A 27,127-nucleotide genomic window follows, 5' to 3' on the forward strand; every position below is an offset into this window, starting at 1 on the left:
ATTTATTTAATCATTTTTATATGAATACTAGAGGCCTGGTGCACAAAATCGTGCGCTGGTACGGTCCCTAGCCTAGCCTGCAATCAGGGCCATCTTCCCCGGCTGCCGGCAGCCAGCCTCGCCCCGCACCACCACCCACCTGGGTTCCCTGTTTGCCATCCAGCGATCGGAGCCTGCAGGCCTTGGGGAGGGACCAAGAGGTCGCTGTTCCTTCCCACTCACCGGCCTCACACCCCCACTGCGGGTCACCCTCTGTGTGTGGGACAACCAGCGGGGTGGGGGCCTTAGCCTGGCACCGCCGGCATCCCCCACCACCCACCCCAGTTCCCCGTTCGCCATCGGGTGATGGGAGCCTGTCGGCTGGGGGAAAGGGACTGAGAGGTGGTCAGTGCATCACATAGTGACTGGTCGAGCGGTCGTTCTGCCATTATGGTCGCTGGACTTTTATTATATAGGATGGACTCATACTAAACTCTTACTAGTATCTAAAACCTGTGATTTTTCTGCTATACCAGAAAAGAAACAACAAGGACCTATACCAAGGCATTGGTTTCAGAGAAATTTATTTATTTCAGATTTCAGAGATCTTTAAGAGTTAGATTTGATAAGACTTGGTGACCTTGAATGTGAGGAATAAAGGAGTGGGAGTATTTGAAAATGACACTCAGATTTTGGTTTCAATGGCTGGAAATAAAATTTTGATTTGAAATATTAACTAACAAGTATGAAGATTGATTCTAGGCTTTGATAAAGCTCACCTTCTTCAGAGACTGCATTTAGGGTACATGTAGGTCCAGAGTGCCCTGTTCTCCCCTTGGAGCTCTTCAGAGCAGAGCCAACTACTTTTCATCCTGCCTGAAACACCAGGGCCCCCTAGTGGACAGCCCACTGGGTCCTGTTTCTTGTCTGAAGGATGCTTGGTTTTGTTTTTTGTTTGGTTGTGAGGTTTTCTCTAGTTCATTTGCAAAGCAGAGATGCTTAATTCTATTGTCTCTAATAAATTATTAAACCCTTCCCCCTTCAGAGTTATCAATTCACTCTCATATGATCTCATGTTCAGTAAGGAGACAATTACCCTCTGACAATCACTCCCGTGCTCTCGCACTCTAAACCAGAGAGTACATAATACTTGTTTTTAACTCATTTCTTCTTTTTTTCCATCTGGTGCTATATTAATGTTAATTCTTTGTTTCAGAGCCATCATCAACCACTTTAATCCCAAAATTGAATCCTATGCTGCTGTGAATCATATATCCCAACTGTCTGAGGAGCAGGTAAGCTACTACTCTCCCTAGAGTGACCCTGCTTGGTGGCTAGGATCAAGTAGTTGCCCTCTCTGTAATGCAGTGGTTCTCAACCTTTCTAATGCCGCGACCCTTTAATACAGTTCCTCATGTTGTGGTGACCCCCAACCATAAAATTATTTTCGTTGCTACTTCATAGCTGTAATTTTGCTACTGTTATGAATCGTAATGTAAATATCTGTGTTTTCCGATGGCCTTAGGTTCCACAGCAGTGGTTCTCAACCTGTGGGTCGCCTAAGACCATCGGAAAACACAGATATTTACATTACGATTCATAACAGTAGCAAAATTACAGCTATGAAGTAGCAACGAAAATAATTTTATGGTTGGGGATCACCACAACATGAGGAACTGTATTAAAGGGTCGCGGCATTAGAAAGGTTGAGAACCACTGCATGGCAGAAGGATTCTGTGACTGAGCTTCTAGTGGGAGTGGCAAGAGCTAGGCTGCTAAGAGGAATAGTAAGGGATTTGTTAATAGTACTTTAAATAGTAATGGCTTCAGCTTTTGTGCCATAAGAGAGGTTTGTTAAATTATATAGAAGATATATAGGTGAAAATTTGGAGAATTCTTATTTTAGAGTGGGTGAAAAGGCATTTCTTTTCTTTTTATTTTAGGCAGAGAGTCATTTTGATTTTGGAAAATAAGAAATGAAAACTTAGAAATGGATGAAACTGCCAATTAGAAAAACCCTGAGTTCAGCTTAATTTAATGCTGTTTGGCTTGTTAAAACATGAGCCCTCATTGGGGCAGATTTTCTTTAGTAATTGAGTTCTATATGCCTTGAACAATTATTTCTGAGCAGATATTTCTATGGTATGGACTGATTGGAGATTCAGATAGCATTGTGTGTTTGTTTTCCTGGAGTCTGAACTGATTTCCCCATCTCCCAAAGTGCCTGCATTCGGCTCAGCATTATATAAAAGTAGAGATGGGACTTGAGCGCATGGTGTGGGCTTGAACTTGGTTTCAGAATGAGACTTTTGAGTCCTTTCTTTATTTAAAAAATATTTTTTTATTGATTTCAGAGAGGAAGGGAGAGGGAAAGAGAGACAGAAACATCAATGATGAGAGAGAATAATTGATTAGCTGCCACTTCCATGCCCCATACTGGAGATCGAACCCACAACCCAGGCATATGCCCTGGCTGGAATTGAACTGTGATCTCCTGCTTTATAGGTTGACACTCAACTACTGAGCCATGCTGGCCAGGCGAGTCCTATTTTTAAAAGCACAAAATGAGACATCCTATTCACACAATCTCCCTTTCTTTTCACTTTATTCTTAAGTTGGAGGGCCAAGGTATGCATGAGGTGAGAGTCCAGATATATAGGCTCCAAGCCAATTTTTAAAAGCCCGCATATGCTCTGCTCTGCCTTTTTTTGCCAGTGCACCAGTGTAACCCTTCTTTGAACCTCTTGCTAGCAGGACTAGCCAGCTACAGTGTGACCATGTGTTCCAGTGTTCCTAAAAGCTGTTCAGCTCTCCCAGTGAGGCACCCAGCAAGCCTTTTTCCTAACAGACAAGCTTCTCAGTATTCCAACCAGTGACTCTCCTCAGCCAGATGGATAGGACTCTATTAGTATATCAGTTGTTCCCTGTGACATATTTGTTCTCTTTCGTGAGGCCACCAGTGAGAATCCATCCTGTTATTTAAACTGCCTTTATAAATGGCTTCATTTTCTTTTTTTTTCTATTCTGCCTGTGGAGCATTCCTGAAACCTGTTCTTTGATACCGCTGCTGTCTGTGAGGTACTTCAAGATGCTACCTTTTTCCTGATGGACCAATTCAGATTGGTTTTACTACATACCATTTTATACAAAAGAATACAGCATCTTGGGTTTTGTTCAGTGAGAGAAAGGGTGACTTTCCTACCACAGTGAGCTCTGGTTAGTCTAAAAGTTCGTTTGTTTGTTTTTTTAAAAAAGGAAGACCTTTTCTCTGTCAGCCATGTGCAGTGTTCATCCCCTGTAGCTTGGGAAGGTCAGGCTGAAATCTTTCTACAGCAGTAGCAGCCACAGACCAATAATAAAAATCTATTCTGGCGCATGAGGCAATCTGGAAAAGGATGATTAGTAAGCACATGTCCTCACCCTCCTCCAACTTCTTTCAAAGTTAAATGAAGTGATGAAAGTGCCTCTCAAAAAGAGTCCGCAAACCAGAGATGAGGCAATTTCTATGGGGGAGAGTAGATAGTTCTGTTTGAGAATGGGGAAGGGATAACAGCTCTCAAAGGTTTATTTAGTCAATAAATAATCACAGGCCTGCTGTATACAATGTATGGCGCTGGGTAATGAGGATCAGTGGTGAGTGATCTAAGTGTAGTCCTTATTCTCACGGAGTTTTTGTAAACTCATTACTTCTCTTACCAATCCTTTTCACTTGGGAATGGGGGAAGGGTGATACTATTCTGGGACCCTTTGCAAAACTGCTCTCAAAATAGTTGTTGCTTCTCTTCCCTAACTGACTTTGAAGGGCACTACATGATAGTTTAGGGTACACTTGATTTTATTCTCAGCACTATCGGATTCGAAGTATTTGACTGCCTTGTTAATCTCCAACATGTGTTGGAGCACTTCTCTCTCTTCACTTATGAACATTAATGCTAACATCACTTAATGTTAAGTGTATTCACAGCTTCCCAAAAAGCTGACTTTGAGATGCAGTAGGGACCTGCAGTTGTTAGCAGCAAACTAAGTAGAAAGAAAAAATCAAGAACTTAATCCCCAAGTAGATTCTAAAGGACTCCTAAAATAAAAACTAAAGATCATAAATAGGCGTTAACTGGAATCTATAGCACCTAGTAAGATAGTGGACAAGAGAAGGCTCTTTGTTAGATCTGCCTGCCCAGCCTGCCATTTTATTAATTTTTTTTTTTCTGATAGATTTGTGAGTTTTTGAGCTCTGATAACCCCCAGACACATTCCAGCCTCTGTTTGGGGCATTGCAAGATGATGCTTGTAAATCCATTATTGCTTATTAAACAAAGTCCATTCTCTCACATGGGGTTTTTGTTGTTGTTGTTGTTGTTTTAGTTATCCAGAAGATAGATGACATTTTTCTGTTAATTCTTATTGGCTTCATAGAGGGCAAAACTTTTTAATCAGTTAATACTCTCCTCATGACTGAATGATTGTGCATTTTCTAATGTCATAAACTGCATGCATTTTTATATTGTGTACACAGGTGTCATATTTGTCTGAAGTTGATTGTGAAGCTTGTTCATCTTGACTCCTTTTCTGTGCATGATAAAATATACGTAAATTTACCATTTTAACCATTTTTCGTGTACAGTTCAATGGCATTAAGTCTATTCACATTTTGTGGACCATCACCACTATCCATCTCCTGAACTTTTTCATCTTCCCAAACTGAAATCCTATACCCATTAAAGAGTAACTCCCCATTTTTCCTCCCCCTCCCCAGCCCCTAGTAACCATGTTTTACTTTCTGTATTTGTGTATTTGATTATTCTAGGTGGCTCATATAAGTGGAATCATGCAATATTTGTCCTTTTGTATCTGATTTCACTTAGCATAATGTCTTCAAGGTTCAACCAGGTTGAAGCATGTACCAGAATTTAATTCCTCTTCAAAACTGAATAATATTGCAGTGTGTGTGTGTGTGTGTGTGTGTGTGTGTGTGTGTGTGTGTAGAGTGAGAGCACATTTTGTTTATTCATTTACCCATCAGTGGACATTTAGATTGTTTGCACCTTTTGGCTATTTAAAGAATGTTGCTATGAATATTGATGTGCAAATAGCTATTTGAGTTCCTGCTTGCAGTTCTTTTGTATATATATATATATATATCAAGAATTTAAATTGCTGGATCAAATGGTAATTCTGCTTAAGTTTTTGAGAAACCACCGTACTATTTTCCATAGTGGTTGTACCATTTTACATCCCAATTTCTCTACATTCTTGTCAACACTTGTTTTCTGTTGTTTGTTTGTTTAGCCTAATGGGTGTGAAGTGCTATCTCATTGTGGTTTTGATTTGCATTTCCCTAATCATTATTAAAATTGAGTGTCTTTTCATGTGCTTATTGGTCATTTGCATATCTTCTTTGGAGAATGTCTATTCAAGCCTTTTGCCCAATTTTTAATTGAGTTGTTTGGTTTTTTTGTTATTGAGTTCCAGGAGTTCTTTCTATATTCTGGATATTAATTCCTCTTCAGATAAGTCATTTGCAAATATTTTCTCCCATTCTGTGAGTTGCCTTTTTACTGTGTTGATAGTGTCCCTTGACGCACAAAACTTTAATTTTTATGCAGTCCTACTTCTCTATTCTTTTGTTGCCTGCCCTTTCTTAACTTTTTAAATTGATTTCAGAGAGGAAGGGAGAGAGAGAAAGAGACAGAAACATCAGTTATGATAGAGAATCATTGATTGGCTGCATGCTGCACACTTCCTACTGAGAATCAAGCCGGCAACTCCAGCATGTGCCCTGACTGGGAATCAAACCGTGAACTCCTGGTTCATAGGTTGATGCTCAACCACTGAGCCAGACTGGCTGACCTGTTGCCTACCCTTTCGATGTCATAGCTAAGAAATCATTGCCAAATGCAATGTCATGAAGCTTTTCTCCTATGTTTTTATCTAAGAGTTACATAGTTTTAGCTGTTACATTTAAGTCTTTGATCCATTTTAAGTTAATATTTGTATGTGGTGTTCGATAAGGGTATTTGGCCATTTTGTATTTCACATATCTTTATGAATCAATATTATGGAGAAGATGCAGCTTGTTTTTCCAAGAACTGTGAAACTACTCCCCAGTTTGTTTCCTACTGGGTTTGCTTATCTCTAGTACATCTTGTAAAAATTGCCCTTCAGGCTCCTTGCCCATCCTCAGCTGAGATTTAGTTCCTTTCTCTCCCCAGTATGGCTTGTTGGTAAGGACCTGTCCTTAGCTGGACAATCATTTGATATGCTTCTCCTCCCACTAGTGGCCTACACCCTGATTTTCATTCTCCTAGGAGGATAGCTGAGTCACCAACCTGTGTGTCATAAATGTGACCCTTTTGTCTGTACTAAATAAATGTAGATGGGAAGTATTTAAGAGAAACTCTTGACTCCAGGCTAAGTCTTGGGTTTGGTTGCTTTGAGGACATCTTGTTTTGATGATGCAATGCTCCCTTTATAGAACTATGTTGAAATAGCTCTTCAAGGGGTTCTCCTCCCTATCTGGCCTACCCTAAACTCTCATATACTCCTCCCTCTCCTTTATTCTTGCTTTTCAAATTAGGAAAAATACTTTATTATTATTGGCTAGATCATATTAGAAATGAGTCCACACTCAAGAGGTCTGTCATGAAATCTTCACAGGTTCTTAACCTAAAGTCCAAAAATAGGCCTTAGAGAATTATTGTACACTCTGAAATTGTGTTTAAAATTATTTATATGTCCTTTTTTTTTTTCTTCTTGAAGAGGGTTCATCTTTCTTAAAATTCTCAACCAGTCTTTGACACTTGGGCTGCCTTGAATACTATCTCATACTTTCCTTGCCCCAAGAGCCCTTAGATTTTTTAAAATGCCCATTGAGGATCTTGAGCTCCTTTTAGGCTATTCACTATTTGTTTTGATTTACAGATAGTATAACATATTGATTTATATCAGTTCTAATTTCCTTATAGGCAAGAGAAGGCTTCATAGCTGAACTTTACATAAGATTCTCTAGAGCCCTGAATATCTAGAGTACATAGTGGCAACTTAAGATTCAAGTCAAAGCCTTCTCTGAGTATCTGATTCCTTAAGCTTTCAGTCACATTCATGACCATTGGAAAGCAAGTAAATGATTGACCTATTCTTGCTTTCTTCAGCCTTCATTCAGGATTAGTATTTTAGCTTTTAGTGTCTGCTGTGTGCTTCAGATTGTGCTAGGCATTTGAGGGATACTGAAGTATGGTAAAGGGCCTTTGTTCTCAAAGGATGGAATGAGTAAGTGCAAGAGATGGCTTAAGGCAACTTATTGTCAATAGCCGACCAGTTCTAGTAGTAAGATCTGTGAGTTCAGGTTAGAGAAATATCTCTGCAAGTTGTGGTGGTCAGGAAAAGCCATATAGAGGAGAGAAGACTTGAGTTGGGACTTGAAAGAAGAGGAATAGAAATCCTATCTAATAAAATTAATATGCAAATTAACCATCACTCCTCTACACCCACAAGCCATGCCCACCAGCCACGCCCACCAGCCAATCAGGACCGGATATTTAAATAAACCCAACCAAGATGGCTTCAGCCACAGAGAGCAGGAGGGAGGCTTGGGTTTCCCTGGCAATGGAGGAAGCCAAGCTTTCCGTCTGCCCTTGCCAGCCCAGGCCTCCACTCAGTGCCACAAAGTTTCAATGATAGAAGATACATAAATCCAAACAGAAATAGCGGCAGCCACGGAGCTGGAAAGAACAGGAGGCTAGGGTTGCCCCCTGCGATGGAGGAAGCCAAGCTTTCCGCACACCCTGGCTGGCTCAGGCCTCCGCTTAAGGCTACAAAGTTTGAATTATAGAAGATACATAAACCCCAACAGAAATGGCTGCCGTCACAGAGCAAGCAGAAGGCTTGGCTCCGCTCCAGGCTACAAAGTTTCAATTATAGAAGATAAATAAACCCCAGATACCAGGGCCTCTGCTTGGGTAGCCAGGGGACATGGCCGGCCTGCAAACCACCACAGGCCTCTCGCCCAGGCTGCCCCATGCCCCAAGGGAACCCCCACCCTGATCCAGAACACCCTTCAGGGCAAACCAGCTGGCCCCCACCCGTGCACCAGACCTCTATCCTATCTAATAAAAGAGTAATATGCAGATTGACCATCACTCCAACACACAAGATGGCTGCCCCCATGTGGACACAAGATGGCCACCACAAGATGGCCAGCAAGGGAGGGTAGTTGGGAGGGACCAGGCCTGCAAGGGAGGGCAGTTGTGGGCGATCAGGCCAGCAGGGGAGGGCAGTTGGGAGGGACCAGGCCTGCAAGGGAGGGCAGTTGGGGGCGATCAAGCCTGCAGGGGAGGGCAGTTAGGGGTGACCAAGCCGGCAGAGGAGGGAAGTTGGGGGCAACCAGGCCTGCAGGTAAAGGCAGTTGGGAGGGACCCGGGCCTGCAGGGGAGAGCAGTTGGGGGGGACCAGGCTTGCAGGGGAAGACAGTTAGGGGAAAACAGGCTAGCAGGGGAGCAGTTAGGCATCAATCAGGCTGGCAGTGGAGTGGTTAGGGGGTGATCAGGCTGGCAGGCAGAAGTGGTTAGGGGCAATCAGGAAGGCAGGCAAGCGAGCAGTTGGGAGCCAGCAGTCCTGGATTGTGAGAGGGATTTCCAACTGACCGTTTAGGCCCGATCCCTGCCCGTTTAGGCCCAGTCCTACTGGGATCGGGCCTAAACGGGCAGTCGGACATCCCTTGAGGGGTCCCAGATTGGAGAGGGTGCAGGTTGGGCTGAGGGACACCCCCCCCCCCCGTGCAAGAATTTCGTGCACCAGGCCTCTACTTGGATAAATAAAGAGGCATAGATTATAAAATGTACTCAAAGTCAGGGACCTAAAAAGAACAGAAAGAATGAAAAATATGAGAGTTTCTGTAAGTCTTATCCCCGGGTCACAGGGTATCCAGAGGCTGGGTGATTTAGAAATACAATTCAGTCATTTAAATTATCACAGTTTCTATAATCCCTAATGCACTGACTCTCATCCCTGTCCTAATTGCACTGCCTTTCATTCAATTTACAGGGGTTCATCAAGGGCCTGGTATGAGCCAGCCTCAATGCTAGGCATGTGATAAGACCTAATGGGCAAGCCTATCTCTTTTTACTTTAATTTTTATTAAAAATCACATAAAATTTACCATCTTAACTATTTTTAAGTGTACAGTATAGTAGTGTTAATATAAGCACATTGTTGTGCAATTTCTGTCCAGAACTTTTAAAAAATATATATATGTTTATTGATTTCAGAGTGGAAGGGAGTGGGAGAGAGAGAAACATTAATGATGAGAGAAAATCATTGATCAGCTGCCTCCTACATGCCCCTACTGGGGATTGAGCCAGCAACCTGGGCATGTGCCCTTGACCGGAATTGAACCTGGGACCCCTCAGTCCACAGACCAACACTCTGTCCACTGAGCCAAACCGGCTAGGGCTGTCTAGAACCTTTCCATCTCACAAAACTGAAACTCTATTCATTGAACAACAACTCCCCACTCCCCATCTCTCAACTTTGGCAACCACGGTTCTACTTTTTGTTTCTAAGAGTGGTCAAATCTATCTTGAAGCTGGTGTTCCTTTCAACCAAGTGGCCTGCTAAAAATTTCTCTACATACATACCTTGGAATTTTCTGGTATGATCAGAAGGTGGTCTGCAGGTACCCCATATGTCAAGGACCATAGGATACTGTACCCAAATGCATAAATTTTCTACATGAGGAATTTTATGGAGTTTCACCTCCCATATTTCTTTAAGTCTCCACTTTCACTAGAGCTTTGGATATTAGATTCAGAGGAGTCCTGTATAATGTACATTACAAAAGGTATCTTCAAAAGTATTATGACAAAGCAGAGTATAATTCATTTTGGGTAGTAGGTTAAAGTAAATTAGGGAAATAGACAAGAAATGCTTCCCAGCTGAATGAGTGAAGGTTGCATTGGAAGCTAAGTATTGTTTCCATCTATTAGTGGTCTTTTTAACCCTTCTTTATTTTCTCCTAATCCTAAGATAAGAGCCACTATACCTGCTGTGTTTACAAATCCTAATTAAACCCAGCTTTATCTTCCCAGAGAGGAATGAGATAAGAATAAGAGAAGAGCCCTAGTTTGTGGGGCAAATGTTGTTAGGGGCCCTGGGTGGCACCCATTACTTGGGAACATCTAGGAGAAAGCCCAGAATGATCTTGGAGAAATATCCTAAGAGCTTCAAGGCTTATGAGGAAAATGGAGCCTAATGCTTCAGCTTCAGAGTTGTGGACCCCTTGGTGTGCTAGTAAATGTTTAACAACTGGAATATGAGGGGGTGAGTGGTGGGAAGGGGGCTGTTCTGTAGCGTTGTGTGTGAATGCTTCCACCATGGCTGCCAATGTGAAGCCAAGTGGCTCTAACTATGCTTAAAAATTAAACACTCAGCTCTCACAGGCCAAGCGTGCCTTGGCCAGCTCCCTGGTGGCTGAGGAAGACTGGGAGAAGGGGGCTGTAGAGCTGTGAGTTAAGGCTTTCTGAGCAGGAGGTGAGTATGCTTCACTTTCCCCAGGGGAGCCACCTATATAAAGTTCTCCCCTAGGCAATTGAGGCCTCTGAGCAGCCCATTCTCAGAGCCCCTGTGATGATTTCTCAGCCTAGAACAGGTTCTGAACCGCCATTCAAGACAGCCTTGGCAGAGACATTTGCTGGAGAGCTGAGATTTCAGACTCCCACAGTAGCCGTAATTCAGTTTCCTGTACTTTTGGCATCCTGTTTTTCTACAACAGTGTACATTTTTACACTGCCTCTCTATAACCCTGAGTGATGGTTGTGGTGGTAACTCTTACTGAGTGTGAACACGTGACACAAGCGTTGGCTGTCTGTACCTTCTGTTGACTTTGTTTGGATTCTGGCATTTCACTTGACCTGTTTGAGAGAGAAAAAGTTTGATGTGAATTGTTTGTTTACTGGATTCACTAAAGCAGGAAAGACACAGAGTTAGGCAGAGGGATAATTTTTTTTTAAATCCTCACCCAAGGATATGTTTATTGATTTTTAGACAGAGAGGAAAGGAGAGAGAGAAAAACATCAATCAGTTGCCTTCCATATGCTCCCCAAACTCACAACCTAGGTATGTGCTCTGACCAGGAATCAAATCTGCAACCTTTTTTGGTGTCTGGGACACAGCTACAACCAGCTGAGCCAAGGGCAAGGCAGTTCCATTTTTAATTTTTTGAGGTAAGTCCATACTGCTTTCCACAGTGGCTACACCAACCTGCATTTCCACTAACAGTGCACGAGGGTTCCCTTTTCTCCACATCCTCACCAACACTTTGTGGATTTATTGAGGATAATCATTCTGACAGATGTGAGGTAATATCTCATTGTGGTTTTAATTTGCATTTCTCTCATGATTAGTGACATTGAGCATCTTTTCATATTTCTATTGGCCATCTGTATGTCCTCTTTGGAGAAGTTTCTATTCAGGTCTTTTGCTCATATTTTAATTGGGTTGTTTGTATGTTCTTGTGTTGAGTTGTATGAGTTCTTTATAAATTTTGGATATTAACCTCTTATCAGATGTATCAGCAAGTATGTTCTCCCATTCAGTGGGTTGTCCTTTCATTTTGTTGATGGTTTTCTCTGTTGTACAAAAATCTTTATCGATTGATGTAGCCCCATTTGTTTATTTTTTCTTTTGTTTCCCTAGATTGAGGCATGTTTGACAACCTCGATCTTGTCAGTTAATCTAAAGGAAGAGGCTAGCCAGGGATAGGAAAGTAGATGGAGAAACAGGAAGAGTGAAGATAATAGGGCTCATTCCTGAAGGTTGGGAAAGGTCCTGGTTTGGGAAGGACCCATTCAGTTGAGGAAAAAAAGCACTGAACACAGGGGCCTGGAGAGTTTGCTGCCAGTTTAGGCAGAAATGCCCAAGTAGAGGCTCCTGGCATAGTATGATAACTTTATAATACAAGTGAAAGAAGAGTCTCTCTATTCCATCTAAGCATATCAGGAATGAGAAATAAAACTTTTCTACGCACTAAAGGAGCATGGTGATTTTTTAGTTTGTATTTATTTGTTTATTTTAATAGATAATATACTTATGTGAGTCAGAATATAAAATTTTGCACACTGAATTTTATTAGTTTTTAAAGTAGTAGTTCCATTTTGTGTGTTTTTTTTTAAAGACAAAATGAAGACTCTCAAAATTAACGTCCCAGAGCCAAGCTAGATGAATGCTGAGATCACTGGTGAATAGCACAGCTTATTCTTCTCTGCCACTGTCAGCATTTTCTCCAACTAAGTATGAATTTTGAAATGTCCATCACATAAACTTCTGGTCTTCCTCAGTCAGGCTTCATTTTCAGTGACGCATCATTGGCAGTGCATAGGAAGAATAGTGTTGGAGTTGTAGGAATTCCAGTAGTTGTCAGCTTTTCAAGAGGTTATAGGAGACAACAGTCCTTGCTTTCTTAACCTAAGAAGAATCTTATACCCCAGTTATTAGATGAGAATATACGGGTAGGACTTCCTTCTTCCATTTGATTTTAGCCACCTCCTTCCTTCCAAATAGATCTTTGGGAGCTTTTGTTTTGTTTCCATCAAGACCTCTTCCCAAGGAGGTAGCTTAAAACTGTATAAGATGTCCTCAGAAAAGCATGGTTTGCCACTGTGGTAACAGCAAAGGCCAGAAGTGTTCCTATGCAAACTTTTATCTTCAGTATACTAGTAAGTGTTAATTGAAAGTGTTTTTGCTAAGTACCATAATAGCACTTTGACCTTTCTCGGTGATCCAGCCCAAGGAAAAATGCAGTTTTAAATATGACCCAGTTAGCTAGAAGGGTAACTAGAGAGCCCACAGATGGGATTTCTGTTAAGAACTATCTGTTAGGGAGGGACAGATAAGTGAGGCTAGGCAGGGAGGCAGAGACCCCATGTTGAATTTCCAGTGAATTAGGCGCAGAGACTGTGTTTTCTGTCTCCCTTCCTGAGAAGTGATATGTTTCCAAGGAAAGAAACCTCACATGGGGAGAAGAAAGACATCTGCATCTTGGTTTGAGCTGGGCAGAGTGGTCCCACTGCAATAAACCATAGAGAAGGAGGAGGCCTGATGTGGTATTAGTGTATCATGTTCCCCACCCCATTACCTTGGCTGCTTTTTAGTGTGATTGCATGCCTTGCTTGTGCAGGGTAAAGCCCTGGGCATGTTGGATCTGTAATTAGTGCAAAGAAAAGCTTCACAAGGAGTGTCTAGGGCTTCAACCAAATAAAGTCAGAGAGGTGGGGCAACTGCCCAGGGAAATTAAAGGAAGTCACTGTCACCACTCCTTTAACCAACTGATGGCCTCTCACTAATCACCCACTGTGAGGTTCATTATCTGGTACACCTTGCTGAAGGGCAGAGCCAGTCGGTCAGATCAATAAATCTCAGGGCAGTAGAGAGCCCTTGGTAGCAGGCTTGAAAGACATGGATAGACAGGGAGAACTGGCCAACTTACATTGGTTCTGAAATTGTGTTTGGTCCTGAACTATATGAGATGAAAATAGAAAGGGGAAAAAAACTTCTATATTCTATATGCAGGGTGCCAGTATAGAGGAAATAGTTATCTTTTAAAAGGTATTATCTTTTTTAGCTTAAGAGATTTGTGTCCATTTTTAGGTCCTTGTTTCCAAACATATATATATTGGATAATTGTGCCCTGGAGAGATATGCAGGTTGTCTTGGACAGAAAGTCACTAAGCACCCAGAGAGGGATGCTCACTCAGTGAAGTCTATGATTTTATTATCAGGTTGCTATCTCTTCTAATTCCTGTGCTATTGGCTTCTTTTCTTTTTTCAACTACTTTGAAAGAGTGTTCCGAAAAAGAACCAATTCTTGCCTTCCAAGAATATCTCAGATCCTGCTTTGATATGAGAATTCTCTGTTTCTGGGTGTTCTTGGTTAGTCAGTAAGACAAGGAATAATGGGTGCTCTAGCTTCAAGTTCCCAGATTTTATTATTTCTTTTCTATGCAAAAGTACAGAAATATCTGCTGCGTGCCAAGCCAGGGGCTATAAAAATCATACTTGCCCATCCTTGAGGACTTCTTGGTATAAGAATCAGGATCACTACTTTCTTGCTTAGACCTCTTTGCCTATGTGCTTCCCTGTAGACCTCCCTCAGTGATATATTTAGCATGCTTACAGTAGCCCCATCTGACTCTTTACAAGCCTAAGGAGGACAAATAAACCTCCCTGTTCTCCTTGTTCCCTGGTGAAATACTGCCTCATTATAAATCCATAAAAGGTTGGCTAATGACCCCTATTTGGAGTGAGTTTCCACATGGAGAGCCATATCTTTTATCCCTGCCTCAGTTTCATTAAGAAGGCAAAAGTAGAATCTTCATTAGTTGTCCATGGCATAAGTCCCTAAGCTTGGCAAATGATTTTGTCAGAAAGTCCAGTTTAAGTGCACTCACTTAAAAAAAAAGCAACAACTCACGTGGCTAGTGCCCAGCTGAATATTATTTCAAACATTGTTGATTGCTACCCAGAGTCCATTTCATTTGTCAGGGAAGAATGCCAGTGGTGAAGTGGGGGGAGGAGTACAATGAGGGGAATCCTTGACATTGTTGAAACTCTAAGAACTCCTAGCTTAGAGTGACTGATATATCAGTCTGAATCATTCTTGCCCCAACCAAAAATGAAATAGTAAGACCAGAAAAAAAGACAAACTTTCCCAGCTGGTGTGGGTCAGTGGATGAGCATTGACCTATGAACCAGGGGGTATGATTCGATTCCAGTTGGGGCATGTGCTGGGTTTCGGGCTCCATCCCCAATAGGTGATGTGCAGGAGGCAACCAAGCCATGATTCTCTCTCATCATTGATGTTTCTATTTCTCTCTCCCTCTTCCTTTCTCTCTCTGAAAAAAAAAAAAAAAAAAGACAAATTTACTGCCATGGCATTTTTTTTTTTACTAGTCATGATTTACTGGACTTATTTTTTTATATAACTTTATTGAGGTATAATTAACATATAATAAAATATATTTATGTAACCACCACCACACAAAAAAAGCCTGTTAAGATTTTGATTGGAATTACATTAACTGTATAGATCAACCTAGGGGAGAACTGACACTAACAATATTGTTTCATGATCATTATGAAATTTCACTCATTATTCCTGATAAATTCCTTGTTTTGAAGTCTCCTTTGTCATATATTAATGTAGTCTCCTTTGTCATATATTAATGTAGTAAATCAACTTTCTTTCAATTAGTGTTTTATAACATACCTTTTTATCTCTTTTTTACTTTCAACATATCTGTCTTTATATTTTACATGGATTTCTTTTAGACAGCCCATAGCTGAGTTGTGATTTTATATCTAGTTTAACAATCTCTGCCTTTTTTTTTTCAATCTCTGCCTTTTAATTAGAGTGTTACATTTAATTTATCAATATGGCTGAATTAAAATCTGCCATCTTTTTTTTTTCTCTATTTCTCCCATCTGTTCTTTGTTCTTTTTTGTTTTTCTGCCTTCTCTTGGATTAATTGAGTATACTTTTTAGTACTCCATTTTATATCCACTATTGGCTTTTTAGCTATACCTCTTCATTTTATTTTATTTTTTTAATGTTTGCTCTAGGGCTTATAATATGCATCTTTAAACTTATTGCAATATACCTTCAAAATAATGTTCATGTAACATATATGACTTCATGTAATATATAATAACCTTGCAATAGTTTATTTCCATTTGTCCCCCTTCTGTCCTTTGTACTAGTGTTGTCATACAATTTTCTTCAAGGTTTGTTATAAATTTCACAGTACATTGCTATTATTTTTTGCTTAAAAGAGTCAATTATCTTCTTTCCTTAGTTTTAAATTTGGAAAAGTTCCTGACAGTGGCTGTACAACCTTGATGTGAGAGGGCTTTGCCATGTGCCTGAAAAATTGCTTAGTCTCAATTGCTGTTGGACTGAATTCCCAGCAGAATGAGAATTAGGGGACAACTAAGGAAAAGGATGTGACCTGACAGCAAGCTTGTGTTCATTACCTTCTTCTCAGTTTGATCTGACATCTTCAGTATAACCTATCAGGGGAGATTATTTAAGGCTGCCATCGACCCACTCCCAGTCCAGACAACATGTATGGCCTTCTCTGCTAGGCTGCCAAATGAGGATGTAAACCACAATATAACAATAGAGAAACTTACTGAGACTTATTATAAAATAGGAAATAAACATGGAACATACTAGTAGCAAGAAGATTGTAGTGGGAGGTAATGAAAAAGAGGCTATGGAATCAGAAACCTGGGTTCAAAAAAACCATCATTTACTAGTTATATGACCTTGATCTGTCTGAGCTTTGGTTTCTTTATCTGTAAAATAGTCATCATTATTATCCATAATATTTTCTAATAATATTATGAAGTTTAGAGATAATATATGCCGTAACTGATATGGCTCAGTTGGTTGAGCTTTGTCCCATGCACCAAAAGGCTGCCTGTTGTATTCCTCCTGGTCAGGGCACATGTCTATGGTGGCTTCAATCCCCAGTAGAGGGCGTGCATGAGACATCTGATCGAAGTTTCTCTCACATCCTTGTTTCTCTCTCCCCCTCTCCCTTCCTCTCTAAAATCAATAAAAACATATTTTGAAAAGAGAGGTAATATATAAAATAAAAATATAAGTGATAGCATCTAGCAAATACGAAGGTGACAAATGAATGCAGGCTATGGGAACAAAGAAGAAAAATGGAAAGAGAAAGTATTTGATGTATTCAAATAAGTTGAATCAGGTGGTTAAGTGGTGGCCAGGAGGGTATGGAATTAACAATAATATTTGAGGATAATGAGATGGAAGGCAATCATACTTCTTTTTGGCAAAGTGTTACCATTGGGATAAAATCATAGAAATAATAGTTTTGTAAGGAACCTTTGAAAGCACCTTCCTAATTCATGGCCCTCATTTCACATATGAAGAAACAGATGTCCAGAAAGATTGTAAACTACCCAAAGAAAAAAGCTGGAATTATAAAACATCCAGGGTTCTTAATCCTCATCCAGGGTTCTTCCTGTACTGGCAGCCTAGTCTAACTTGGGGCACGTTCCTGAGTTTACGGGCCAAACTTGGTCTCTTAGAGAACAAACTTTCAAGGAAATCAAATTCACTTCTAGGAAATGGCAGGCATGATCTATGGAGAGCTGGGAAGGTAACCTGGTAAAGACTGGCTTGATGTTTGAGCTTCAATGATTTCCAGGTCCTCAGAGCTCCAGGGATTCTCAGTTTCCACCAGTAGCAGGTGAAGACCCTGCTCAGCCTTGTCCTAGTTGGTATAAACCAGTGATCGGCAAACTCATTAGTCAGCAGAGCCAAATATCAACAGTACAACGATTGAAATTTCTTTTGAGAGCCAAATTTTTTAAACTTAAACTTCTTCTAACGCCACTTCTTCAAAATAGACTCGCCTAGGCCATGGTATTTTGTTTAAGAGCCACACTCAAGGGGCCAAAGAGCCACATGTGGCTTGCGAGCCGCAGTTTGCCGACCACAGGTATAAACCGCCAACAAAACTTTATAGATGACTCCAAATTCATTATCAGCAAAATCTGGTTTGGGTTGCTATTTTAATTACTTAATACCCATTTAGAGGCTTGAAATTCAGAGGTCTTTAATCTATTGGGCTTCTTTAGCCACAGCTGTCAGGTGATCTCCAGGCTTGGGTGGATGGGTGTTAAAATGATTCAATGAATCCCTTCTACATGAATGCTCCTACCTCAGGGCCAACTTTCCATGCTCTTCTACTTCAATCTAGCCAAATCCCTAATCATAGAAAAAATAATCCCTGGGTGATTTGAAACAGACTTAGTAGTTTAAAGGAAGAAAGAAGATGAAGGCTTTTAAAGGATTTTTCATGATAATCCCACTGCCATGTGATCTATTTCAGATATTTATTCACTAGTTAGAGAGGATGATTTTTTGGCCCCATTTCTTCCACCAGGCAGGAAAGTACAGCTTGAGAGATCAAGCTCTGAAACCATAAACAAGAGCACCAGCAGGCATAAGTCTAAACGTTGCTTTTGCTTCTCTCTCCCATCAATTAGAGGAAGCTGAGTGGTTACTGCTTATTCTGCAGGCTGATGATGAAAAAAATATTAAAGATTTTGTTCCATAGAAAGTTGTTGGGAAGTGATGTTTGTCCCTTACAATTATTCCAGATTTGGGACAAACCTATCCATGTGCCCACAGAACCAAAGTCTGAATAATCAGTTTTGCTCTCCATACCATGACTCTAAACCAGCCTTGGGCAAACTACGGCCCACGGACCGGATCTGGCTGTTCTATCCGGTTCTCTTGCTCTCCGCTCCGCTCCTTTACTTTGAATTTATATTAGTTCATACAAACATTCCATCCATGCTTTTGTTCCGGCCCTCCGGTCCAGTTTAAGAACCCATTGTGGCCCTCGAGTCAAAAAGTTTGCCCACCCCTGCTCTAAACTATTTATTGCTCTAGCTCAGTGGTCGGCAAACTCATTAGTCAACAGAGCCAAATATCAACAGTACAATGATTGAAATTTCTTTTGAGAGCCAAAATTTTTAAACTTAAACTTCTTCTAACGCCACTTCTTCAAAATAGACTCGCCCAGGCCGTGGTATTTTGTGCAAGAGCCACACTCAAGGGGCCAAAGAGCCGCATGTGGCTCGCGAGCCACAGTTTGCCGACCACGGCTCTAGCATAATGTCCTATCTCTAGAAGAAATAGTGCTGAACACAGAGTAGTCCTTCAGTAATGGTCAGTGGCAAATGGGACTGCCAGAGAGAAGAAGATCCAAGTAGTTGCAGGCAATTTTTATGGTAAAAGCAAAATGAGATCACCTTCTTGTCATCCATGGAGGAGCAACGAAAGTCAAGCATACCTTTTCTCAGCCAGGAAGACCGAAACCATTTCTCTCTACTACCCGGTAACCGTCTTCAAACTCAAAGGAAGATAACTCTTCCTGTAAAAATACTCAGGGCATTGCCTAACTCCCTTCTCTGGATTTGTTATAGGGCTGAAATGCTCTGTTATCTTCACAAGAAACTAGAGACATTGGAGCTCTGATCTTTCATTTTCTCTGAAGAGAGCTAATATAGCCTCCCACATTCCTTTACTTTGCTAAAACCAGACCTTCCCCAGAACTGGTTATGGATCTCCCAATGAGCAACAACCCTCTTTTCTCCCAGAATCAATAAAGGTCTGTTCCTAGCCTTGTAATTTCACCAGTCTAAGGACAGGCTCTCAATGGCATTCTTACAACTAAGTTATTGGACAGCTTGGAATGGAAATTATGATGACAGAAAAGAAAAAAGCCAATTCTTCTTCCTCCATAATCCATATCTATTCTTACAACTTTAGGACTAGTTAAAAATAAACAGGAAGCATTGAAGCCCTGGTAGTGAGGCTCAGTTGGTTGAGCATCGGCCCACGTACTGAAAGGTCGCCGGTTCGATTTCCTGTCAGGGCACATACCCAGGTTGCAGGTTCAATCCCTGGTTGGGGTGTATATGGAAGGCAACCAATCGATGTTTCTCCCTCCCCCTCCAACTGCCCCTCCACCCCTCCTCTCTCTCTCTCTAGACAGTGAAAGGCATATCCTTGGGTGAGGATTAAATTAAAAAAGAAGCACTACAAAGATGTTCTCCAAGTAAATACCCTGGTGGATCGCTGGGTCTAGTTGTGCCTAGATCCAGGGGTGGGCAAACTTTTTGACTCGAGGGCCACAATGGGTTCTTAAACTGGACCGGAGGGCCGGAACAAAAGCATGGATGGAGTGTTTGTGTGAACTAATATAAATTCAAAGTAAAGGAGCGGAGGGGAGAGCAAGAGAACCCTCCGCTCTTTCGGCTCCGTAGGCCGGATAGAACAACCGAACAGGCCGGATCCGGCCTGCGGGCCGTAGTTTGCCCACGGCTGGGCCCTAGACTCTGAAAAAGAGTTTCAACCAATAGCTAGTAATTTTTAAGATAACATTGTTAAAGGATATAGTTCTAGATTCAGCTTTCCTGAACTCATATCTTAACTCCACCACTTACTAGCAGGGTGGAGCAGGGTGAGACTCAGTTTACTCATCTGTAAAATGGGGATGATAATGTTTATCATATAGGGCCAATAGTGAGGATTAAATAAGGAAATGCATATATAAAGTGCCAAGCATACTGCTTGATACACAAAAAGTGCCTAATAACCTTAGCTGCTATTATTATCTCTTTCATTTTAATAACTCCATGAATAAATGCTTTCTAGGACCTGAAATTCCAACTCCTGCCATAGATGAGCAAATGCTCCCCTCCCTGACTTTCTTTCTGGAAGAGACCTGTCTTTTACAGGCTTATCAATGAGGGATATACTGTGGAGGAAAGAACACACTGCTTTAAGGTTTAAACATCAGCAGCTGTAGACAGGCAGAGTGGCAGGGCCTCTCCTGGAGAAACAAACATGCTACTACTATTGATTTCCTCACTGAAATTGTGTCACAGCTTGATTCTCGGCACTCTGAAGGAAGGGACCCACTGTTCCATTATAGATTTTTCATAGCACCTAACAGAGTCCTAAGAAACAGTAAACATTCAACATAGTTGTAGACTAATTTAGTAACACTCAGGCCCAACCAAAAAGGAAAGGAATCTCTCATCAAGGTCACACAATAAGATTAGAGTTAGGACATTACAGTACACCCAGCACTGTTCTCAGCACTCTGATAGTTTCTAAAGCCCTCAGAGCCATGTCCTGCCTTTAAGGAGCTAACAAGCAAAATGGGGAATCAAGATAAACCACCATGAAGGGCATACCCACAGATGTAAGCACGTAATAGGGTTCAGCCAGTAACACTAAGTGTGGATTGGAGTCAGCTGCAAAACTAACCAGTGAATAGGCAGCCAGGTTGAAATCACGTCACACCTTTTAAGACAGGGAAAAGGACGGAATCCAAGGTCTCTTCTGTTTTGTCTACCACCTCATCCACTTTACTGTGTCAGCTAATTCTGAAGGCAAGATTCTCCATCAGCGAGCAGGGCCCCTGAGACGTCAGCTGTAGGGACAGCCATTACCTCTGACAGGTCTGTGACTCTGGCACTGACAGTTTAGGCTCCGCCTCAAGGGCAGATGGTTCAGGCTCAGCTCTGATGCTGAAAATAAGTCCTACAGAAAGGATGAGCAGCCCTAGCCAGTTTGGCTCAGGGGATAGAGCGTCGGCCTGCAGACTGAAGGGGTCTCAGGTTTGATTCCGGCCAAGGGCACATGCCTGGGTTGTGGGCTCGATCCCCCCACCCCAGTAGGGGGCGTGCAGGAGGCAGCCAGTAGATTCTCTCTCATCATTGATGTTTCTATCTATCTCCTTGCCTCTCTGAAATCAGTGGGGAGAAAAAGGATGAGCAAAAGGTTAAAAGGATGGGAAATAATGTTACTTTTACTCACAAAATACACAATCCATAGTTTTCATTTCTTTAAAACCAGGTTTGATCCATTCTGAAATGCCCTTGTGAGGTGTGTTCAAACTGAGAAGGTAATGACACAAGCTTGCTGTCAGGTCACATCCTTTTCCTTAGCTGCCCCCTAATTCTCATTCTGCTGGGAATTCAGTCCAACAGTGATTTAAGATTAAACAATTTTCAGGCACAGGACAAAGCCTCTCTGACATCAAGGTTGGATAGCCATTGCCAGGAACTTTACCAACTTGACTATTCTCCTTTGCTGCTGTCTTCAGGGTAGAAGTTATTTCCCATTTTGAAGGCTCTGTTTTAAAAAATGGGGCACAGGCTCTTGAATAGACTGTGAGGAATGTCTATTGTGTGTGCTAGGGGGAGGGTGTGAGTTTGTCTGAAATTTAGTCAGCAATTTTGAACTAACTTCGTGCACTGGGACCTCTTTCCTTCCTGTTCCTGATGACACCAAGAGCCTCAGAATCTGTACAATGCAAGGCTGGCCTCTGTGGGTATTTCTCATCAGTTTTTCTTCAGTATAACTTGTATCCCTTTGCACTACCAAGATTGGTTAGGTTGGGTATTCTCTGACTTCTGAGTGATACATTGCCAGTTAACTCAGGACAGTGTGGTCATTATGGAAAGCCTGCTTTCATGTTCAACAGAGAAAGTAGATTTTCTCCTCACCAGAATGTGTCATATCCTGAATGAAGATGTGCAAAGCCCTAGCTCCCGGCTTATGGTTAACTCTGTCTGGGGATAAGCAGAACTGCCTAATGCGCATTGTCACCAGAAAGAAGCTTTCATCATAAAATCAATAACCATTTATTGACTATTCATTATGTGCCAGACATTAGACAGTCATCTCTTTTCATTCTCACATCAGCCTTATGAGGTAGTGTTATCTCCATTTCACAGATAAGAAAACTGAGGCTCCAAGACATTAAGTTATGTGTTTACATAGCTAATTAGTGGTCGATGGGACCAAAATGCAGGTTCTCTGACCTTAAGGCCTATGTCATGCCCTTCCCCTCAAGAGACCTCACAGGAGGGGTTTAGGCTCACCCCGTTCCCCAGTTTGTTCTTCCCTAAACTGAGGCAATTTGTGTCTTCCACTTAAATCCACAAGATGTTCCTTTGTGATGAAGAATCATTTATGCACATAGGGTCATTGAGATCGTTTGAAATGGGCTGTGAGTCCCAAGAGCTCTCCAGGTAGTTGTTTAGTCATTGGGATGATAATGTTTCCATCAATTGTATGTTACTGTTAAGAACTCAAAATTTTATTCCATTCTCATTTTAGGAAGACAAATTCAAGTTCCATTTTATAGAGAGAAGAGCTAAGGCTCCAAGAGGTTAAGTGAATTATCTGAGATCCTATAGTGAGAGTGGGACTACCAGTTCCATTCTATCAGGCCTCTTGCCAGGACCCACGTTTCTGTCTGGTGAGGGTCTCGGGGGTGGGGAGGGATATGGACTCCTTAGAGAACATGTGGCTTACAGGTGATTTACTAACTTTGGAGCTACTTTGAGCTGAGGTGGTGATCATGGTTCTAGGAAACCTGCAAGCCCAACAGCTGATGATAGAAGGTAGGCTTGTACTTGGAAGATGGATTAGGGAGGGATCCAGCCAGGATAAGGCCAGGAAGCCAGAGACCAAGGCTGAAAATTACGGTAAAACCTAAGGTCGTTAGGCACAAGGGCTCTGGAGGTTGCCCTCTGATTAAGTGCTGCCCTTGCCACGTCCCAGGCCATTGTTGGGTGTGAGGCCCAAATGGGACATGTTCCTAAAGTCTGGAGTTACAGAAGGCAAAGTCCCAAGCTAGGAAAGTACCCAGTGCTCCAAAGTCCCGAATGGGCTAGAGCCCTGACCTGAGCTTAGAATGTCTTTTAGGAATTCAAGAGAAATGATGAGGGCAGGAGATGGCAAAGGCTGGGTGAACTGAAGGGCAACTTTCCCTTGGGTAAAAGAGGGCAAAAAGAAGTAAGTTCTGGACAGAGGAGAGCTGGGATCATGCACTAAGTCCAGCAAGGCCTGTGGTTTTCTTCCAAGGGGCTGACAGTGCAGGAGCCTTCTTTGCTTTCACCTCCCTGCAAGAAACTGAATGAAGCTGTTCTGGCAAAAGCCAACTTTATTGGGAAAGGAGAAATCCCTATTCTGAGTGAGATCTTAGAGCTTCCTTTCTGCCCTGGCAGGAAGAGAAAGTCCAGGTGATCAAGGCAGCCTTGCCTGAGGTGTGAGGCTCTTGGGATGGAGCATCTCTTGACAGCCTCACCTTCTCAGACATTGGCTTTAGCATGGTATTTGTCTTTTGGCAACTGACATCCTTCAGGAAAGGCTGAGGCCATGCTGCCGAGGCTGCCATTGTTCAGGGTTTGGGCAGCATGTATTCTTCTATTCTGCCTGGTTTCTGGGGGCTGGTTCCATCTTGGAGGCGTCCTGCCTTTTTCCAGACTTGAGCCATTCACTTCTGAGCCAAGACCTTGGCTGTAGATATTCCAGCCATGAACACAGCCCAGGTGTATTAAAAGACCAGGTTACTTTGTGGGTGGTTGCCATTGCTGGGTACTGGGCCTCCCTCCTGTCAGAGCTTTCAAATGGAATTTGAAGCAAGAGAGCCAGCCCATACTGGGGTCTTGGGATACACCAGCAAAATCACCTGAGGAGTTCTAGAGTAGTGATCCTAGAACCTGGGCCAGACTTTTGTCCTAGCTGTCCCTTCCCCCCAAACTCGGGGACACAGCCCGTGTTCTCCATCCATACTCTCCCCTCAGGAATTCTTGGCAGGCAGAAGTGTTTGCTACCAAATGAAGTCTGCCCTGGCACAAGACTGAATTGCTGAGAACAGCCCAGAGGCACCTTTGTGCCCTTCAGGAGTTTATCCTTGATCCCTCTCACCAGTCCTGACTCTAGCTTATCCCCTTCACCCTTATCTGCTGTTAGAGCTAAGCCTCCCTCATTACTCATTCACCTAAGCTTCCTACTGAGCTGGGAGCTCTCCATGACATCATAGACTTCCCTCCCAGGTCAGATCAAGTTGCAAAATAGCTACCACCCAGATTGCCAGAGTGAACAGTCACTTCCTCTCCTGGTCTCTCCTTTCTACCCAGCTCATTTCTTCTAATTTGATGTAGTGCCTCTCTTCCTAATTGTCCTTGCCTTTAATTCATGGTCTTATAAACTGAAGTCACATCAGGACCAGCTATGATAGTCCCTTCCTTTTGGAACAACAGAGATCCAAGGTTCCTGGAGTCAGTTGAGTCTGAATCCCTACCATAGGAAGTCAGAGAGAGGAATGATGGGGGAGAGACCTACTCAACAGAAAAAAAGATGAGGTTACCTCTAGCTTAGTCTAGAAAGTGTTCTCTACACCCCAAAGTTGGGATACCCAAAAGTTCGATCCAGGCAATAGATAGGAAGACTGAGTTGGCATTGAGAGATGAAAACAAGTGGCAGATGGTGCTGAGGAACATCCCAGAACTGAAGAAATATGGTTCCCAAAAAGGAAAAAGGAAGGATACATTGGCAAAGTCTTAAGGAGCTGCTGTGGCAACCTGGCCAGAGAAAGCTGCAGGATGTGGCTGAGAACACATTTGTGGTATGGGGACATTGGTGAGCTTAGAAGCTCACTATTCTGTCACCTCTTTCATGCTCTTTACCACACCCATAGTAAACAGCCTTGGTGGCCAGGCTGGACTAGTCAGGAAAAGTGGGGAACGGAAGAGATTAGAATGTGATCCCGGAATCCTGAGGAATTGCTCCCCATGTTTAGGGTATTTTTTTTGGCGGGGGGGAGTGTTAAGTAGTGAGCAGTGCAGTAGGGCAGCAGGAGAGGCATACATGGGGCCATGAAACCTAGGGTTTGCCTGTACTAAGCCCTGCCTGGCTCTTGACCTCCCCCAGGTGCTGGAGGTAGTACGAGCCAACTATGACACACTCACACTGAAGCTGCAGGATGGCCTGGACCAGTATGAGCGCTATTCGGAGCAGCACAAGGAAGCTGCCTTCTTCAAAGAGCTGGTAAGCCTGCCCTGCTCCATCTCTATCTGTGTCCTCTGGGGACCCTTTCCCAACCACTGGGTTCTGCTCTGCAGCTGAGCATCTAGAGAACAACCGCAGTATTCCAAAGGCTGATGAAATAAGACTTAAGGGGTTTGCAAACTTCTCTCCCAAAGCAGCGCAGGACCAGGCAGTGAGAGAAGACATTCCCCAGGGTACTGGTGCCAGGTTGGGAAGGGTGAGAAGCCTGAGACAGCATTGCCCACCTCTCTTCTGCAGCCATAGAGACAGCCCTTGCACAGCTCCAGCTGGGCCTGGGGTTTGACATGTGTTCCCAGTGGCAACTCTGGCTCATTACTCCTTATCCTGTCTAGAGAGCAACTAATGAGAATAATTGATTCTTCTCCTTTTTATGCAGTCACTTCCTAAATTCCTAACTGGTTCCTGGTCTGAGTGTCTCCCCCGCCTCCACCCCAAACCTAGTTCTCCAGTCTTCACTTTCTGTCCCCACTCCCACTTTCCAATCACTCAGCTTCCTACAGCCTCCATCCATGGCCACCTGGAGCAGTGAGCATTTGCTCTGCCTCCTACTCCACCTCCCAGTCAGCATCTCTTCACAGAGCTGGCCTTTCCCTGTTGATGGTCCCTCTCCTGCACAGTGCTCAGAGCTACTCTCAGGAAAAGCTCAGCCTCCCTGTAGTCCTGCCACTCCGCCTGCCTGGTTGCACATGAACATCCCGGCTGGGGGCTGAGACCAGGACACACAGACCTCTGTACCTACTTCCCATGTCCTCAGACCTCCCACTGCTGGGCAGAAATTGCATCAAACCAGCTTTTACTACTCTCTGCTGAGTCCAAGATGAAGATACTGGATTTTAGCTCATCTATCTTGATCTAAACACAGCCCAACTTGACATTTCCAGGATTTTGGACTTCCCCGGGGTGAGGAAGACATACTCAGGGTTGAGTTAGCTGGTAAAAGGGAAGCCTTTAGTGTAAGGAAATAAGAGTATTTGTATGGGGTAGTTGGCAAGTCTTTAAGGTGATGTGGGGGAATTACTGGGGTCCAAGACTTAAGAAAGAGACTAAGTTATTGGGAGATGAAGATGGTTGTGGAGGAGAGCATTAGAGGAGCTCTATCTCAAGGCTCTTTGACACTAGCTGCTACCTTCTCAACTCTCCTTATACCTGTACCTCTGGCATAGGGGAGCAGAGACAGTCTGGTAGGGTTTGGAGCTAATGAGCTTTAGCTGCTTGCTGTTTGCCATGCCGCCTTTTCCTCTGCTCCCAGCCTGATGACTACATTATCTTTCCCATAGCAAAGCAGAAATTGAAGGAAAACTCCCTGGACTTTGGGTCCCAGCAGAGTTACGCACTCTTTTTTCTCCTTCCTCCCTCTTCCCCCTTTCTCTCATACAACATTCACATCTATTTCCTATGAATGGATCTCCTTCCAGAGTCTGCTGGATTCCTCTTAGAATGCACTCAGAGTAGGGAGCTTGGCCCTCTGACCCCTTTTCCATAGATCTTTTCCCCTGCTGACACAGGCACCACTTCCTGCAAGGTTCTGGGTCTGTGGGTAGAAAACATGTGAGGTGAGCAGGAGAGACACAGCAAGAGTACACTCCAGACTTTCCTCTAAAGTAGCAGCGCATATTTGTGGTATGGAAAGAGTGCTGGACTAGGAATTAAGAAACCTGGGTTCTGCCCCAGGCCTGGGACTCA

General features: G+C 42.8%; 1 protein-coding gene across 3 annotated transcripts in view; it reads left to right on the forward strand.

The window, feature by feature from the left end:
• Positions 1 to 27,127, forward strand: part of ARMH3 (armadillo like helical domain containing 3) — a 170,830-nt gene that overhangs the window by 141,602 nt on the left and 2,101 nt on the right. For all 3 annotated transcript variants that reach the window (XM_080642845.1, XM_080642847.1, XM_080642846.1), the window contains 2 exons: positions 1,196 to 1,274; positions 25,307 to 25,423. In XM_080642845.1, the coding sequence (XP_080498971.1) occupies positions 1,196 to 1,274; positions 25,307 to 25,423 (196 nt within the window). The remainder of the gene's footprint in view (positions 1 to 1,195; positions 1,275 to 25,306; positions 25,424 to 27,127) is intronic.

The sequence above is a fragment of the Plecotus auritus genome (assembly GCF_963455305.1).
Source record: "Plecotus auritus genome assembly, chromosome: 9".
Taxonomy (NCBI): Eukaryota; Metazoa; Chordata; class Mammalia; order Chiroptera; family Vespertilionidae; genus Plecotus; species Plecotus auritus.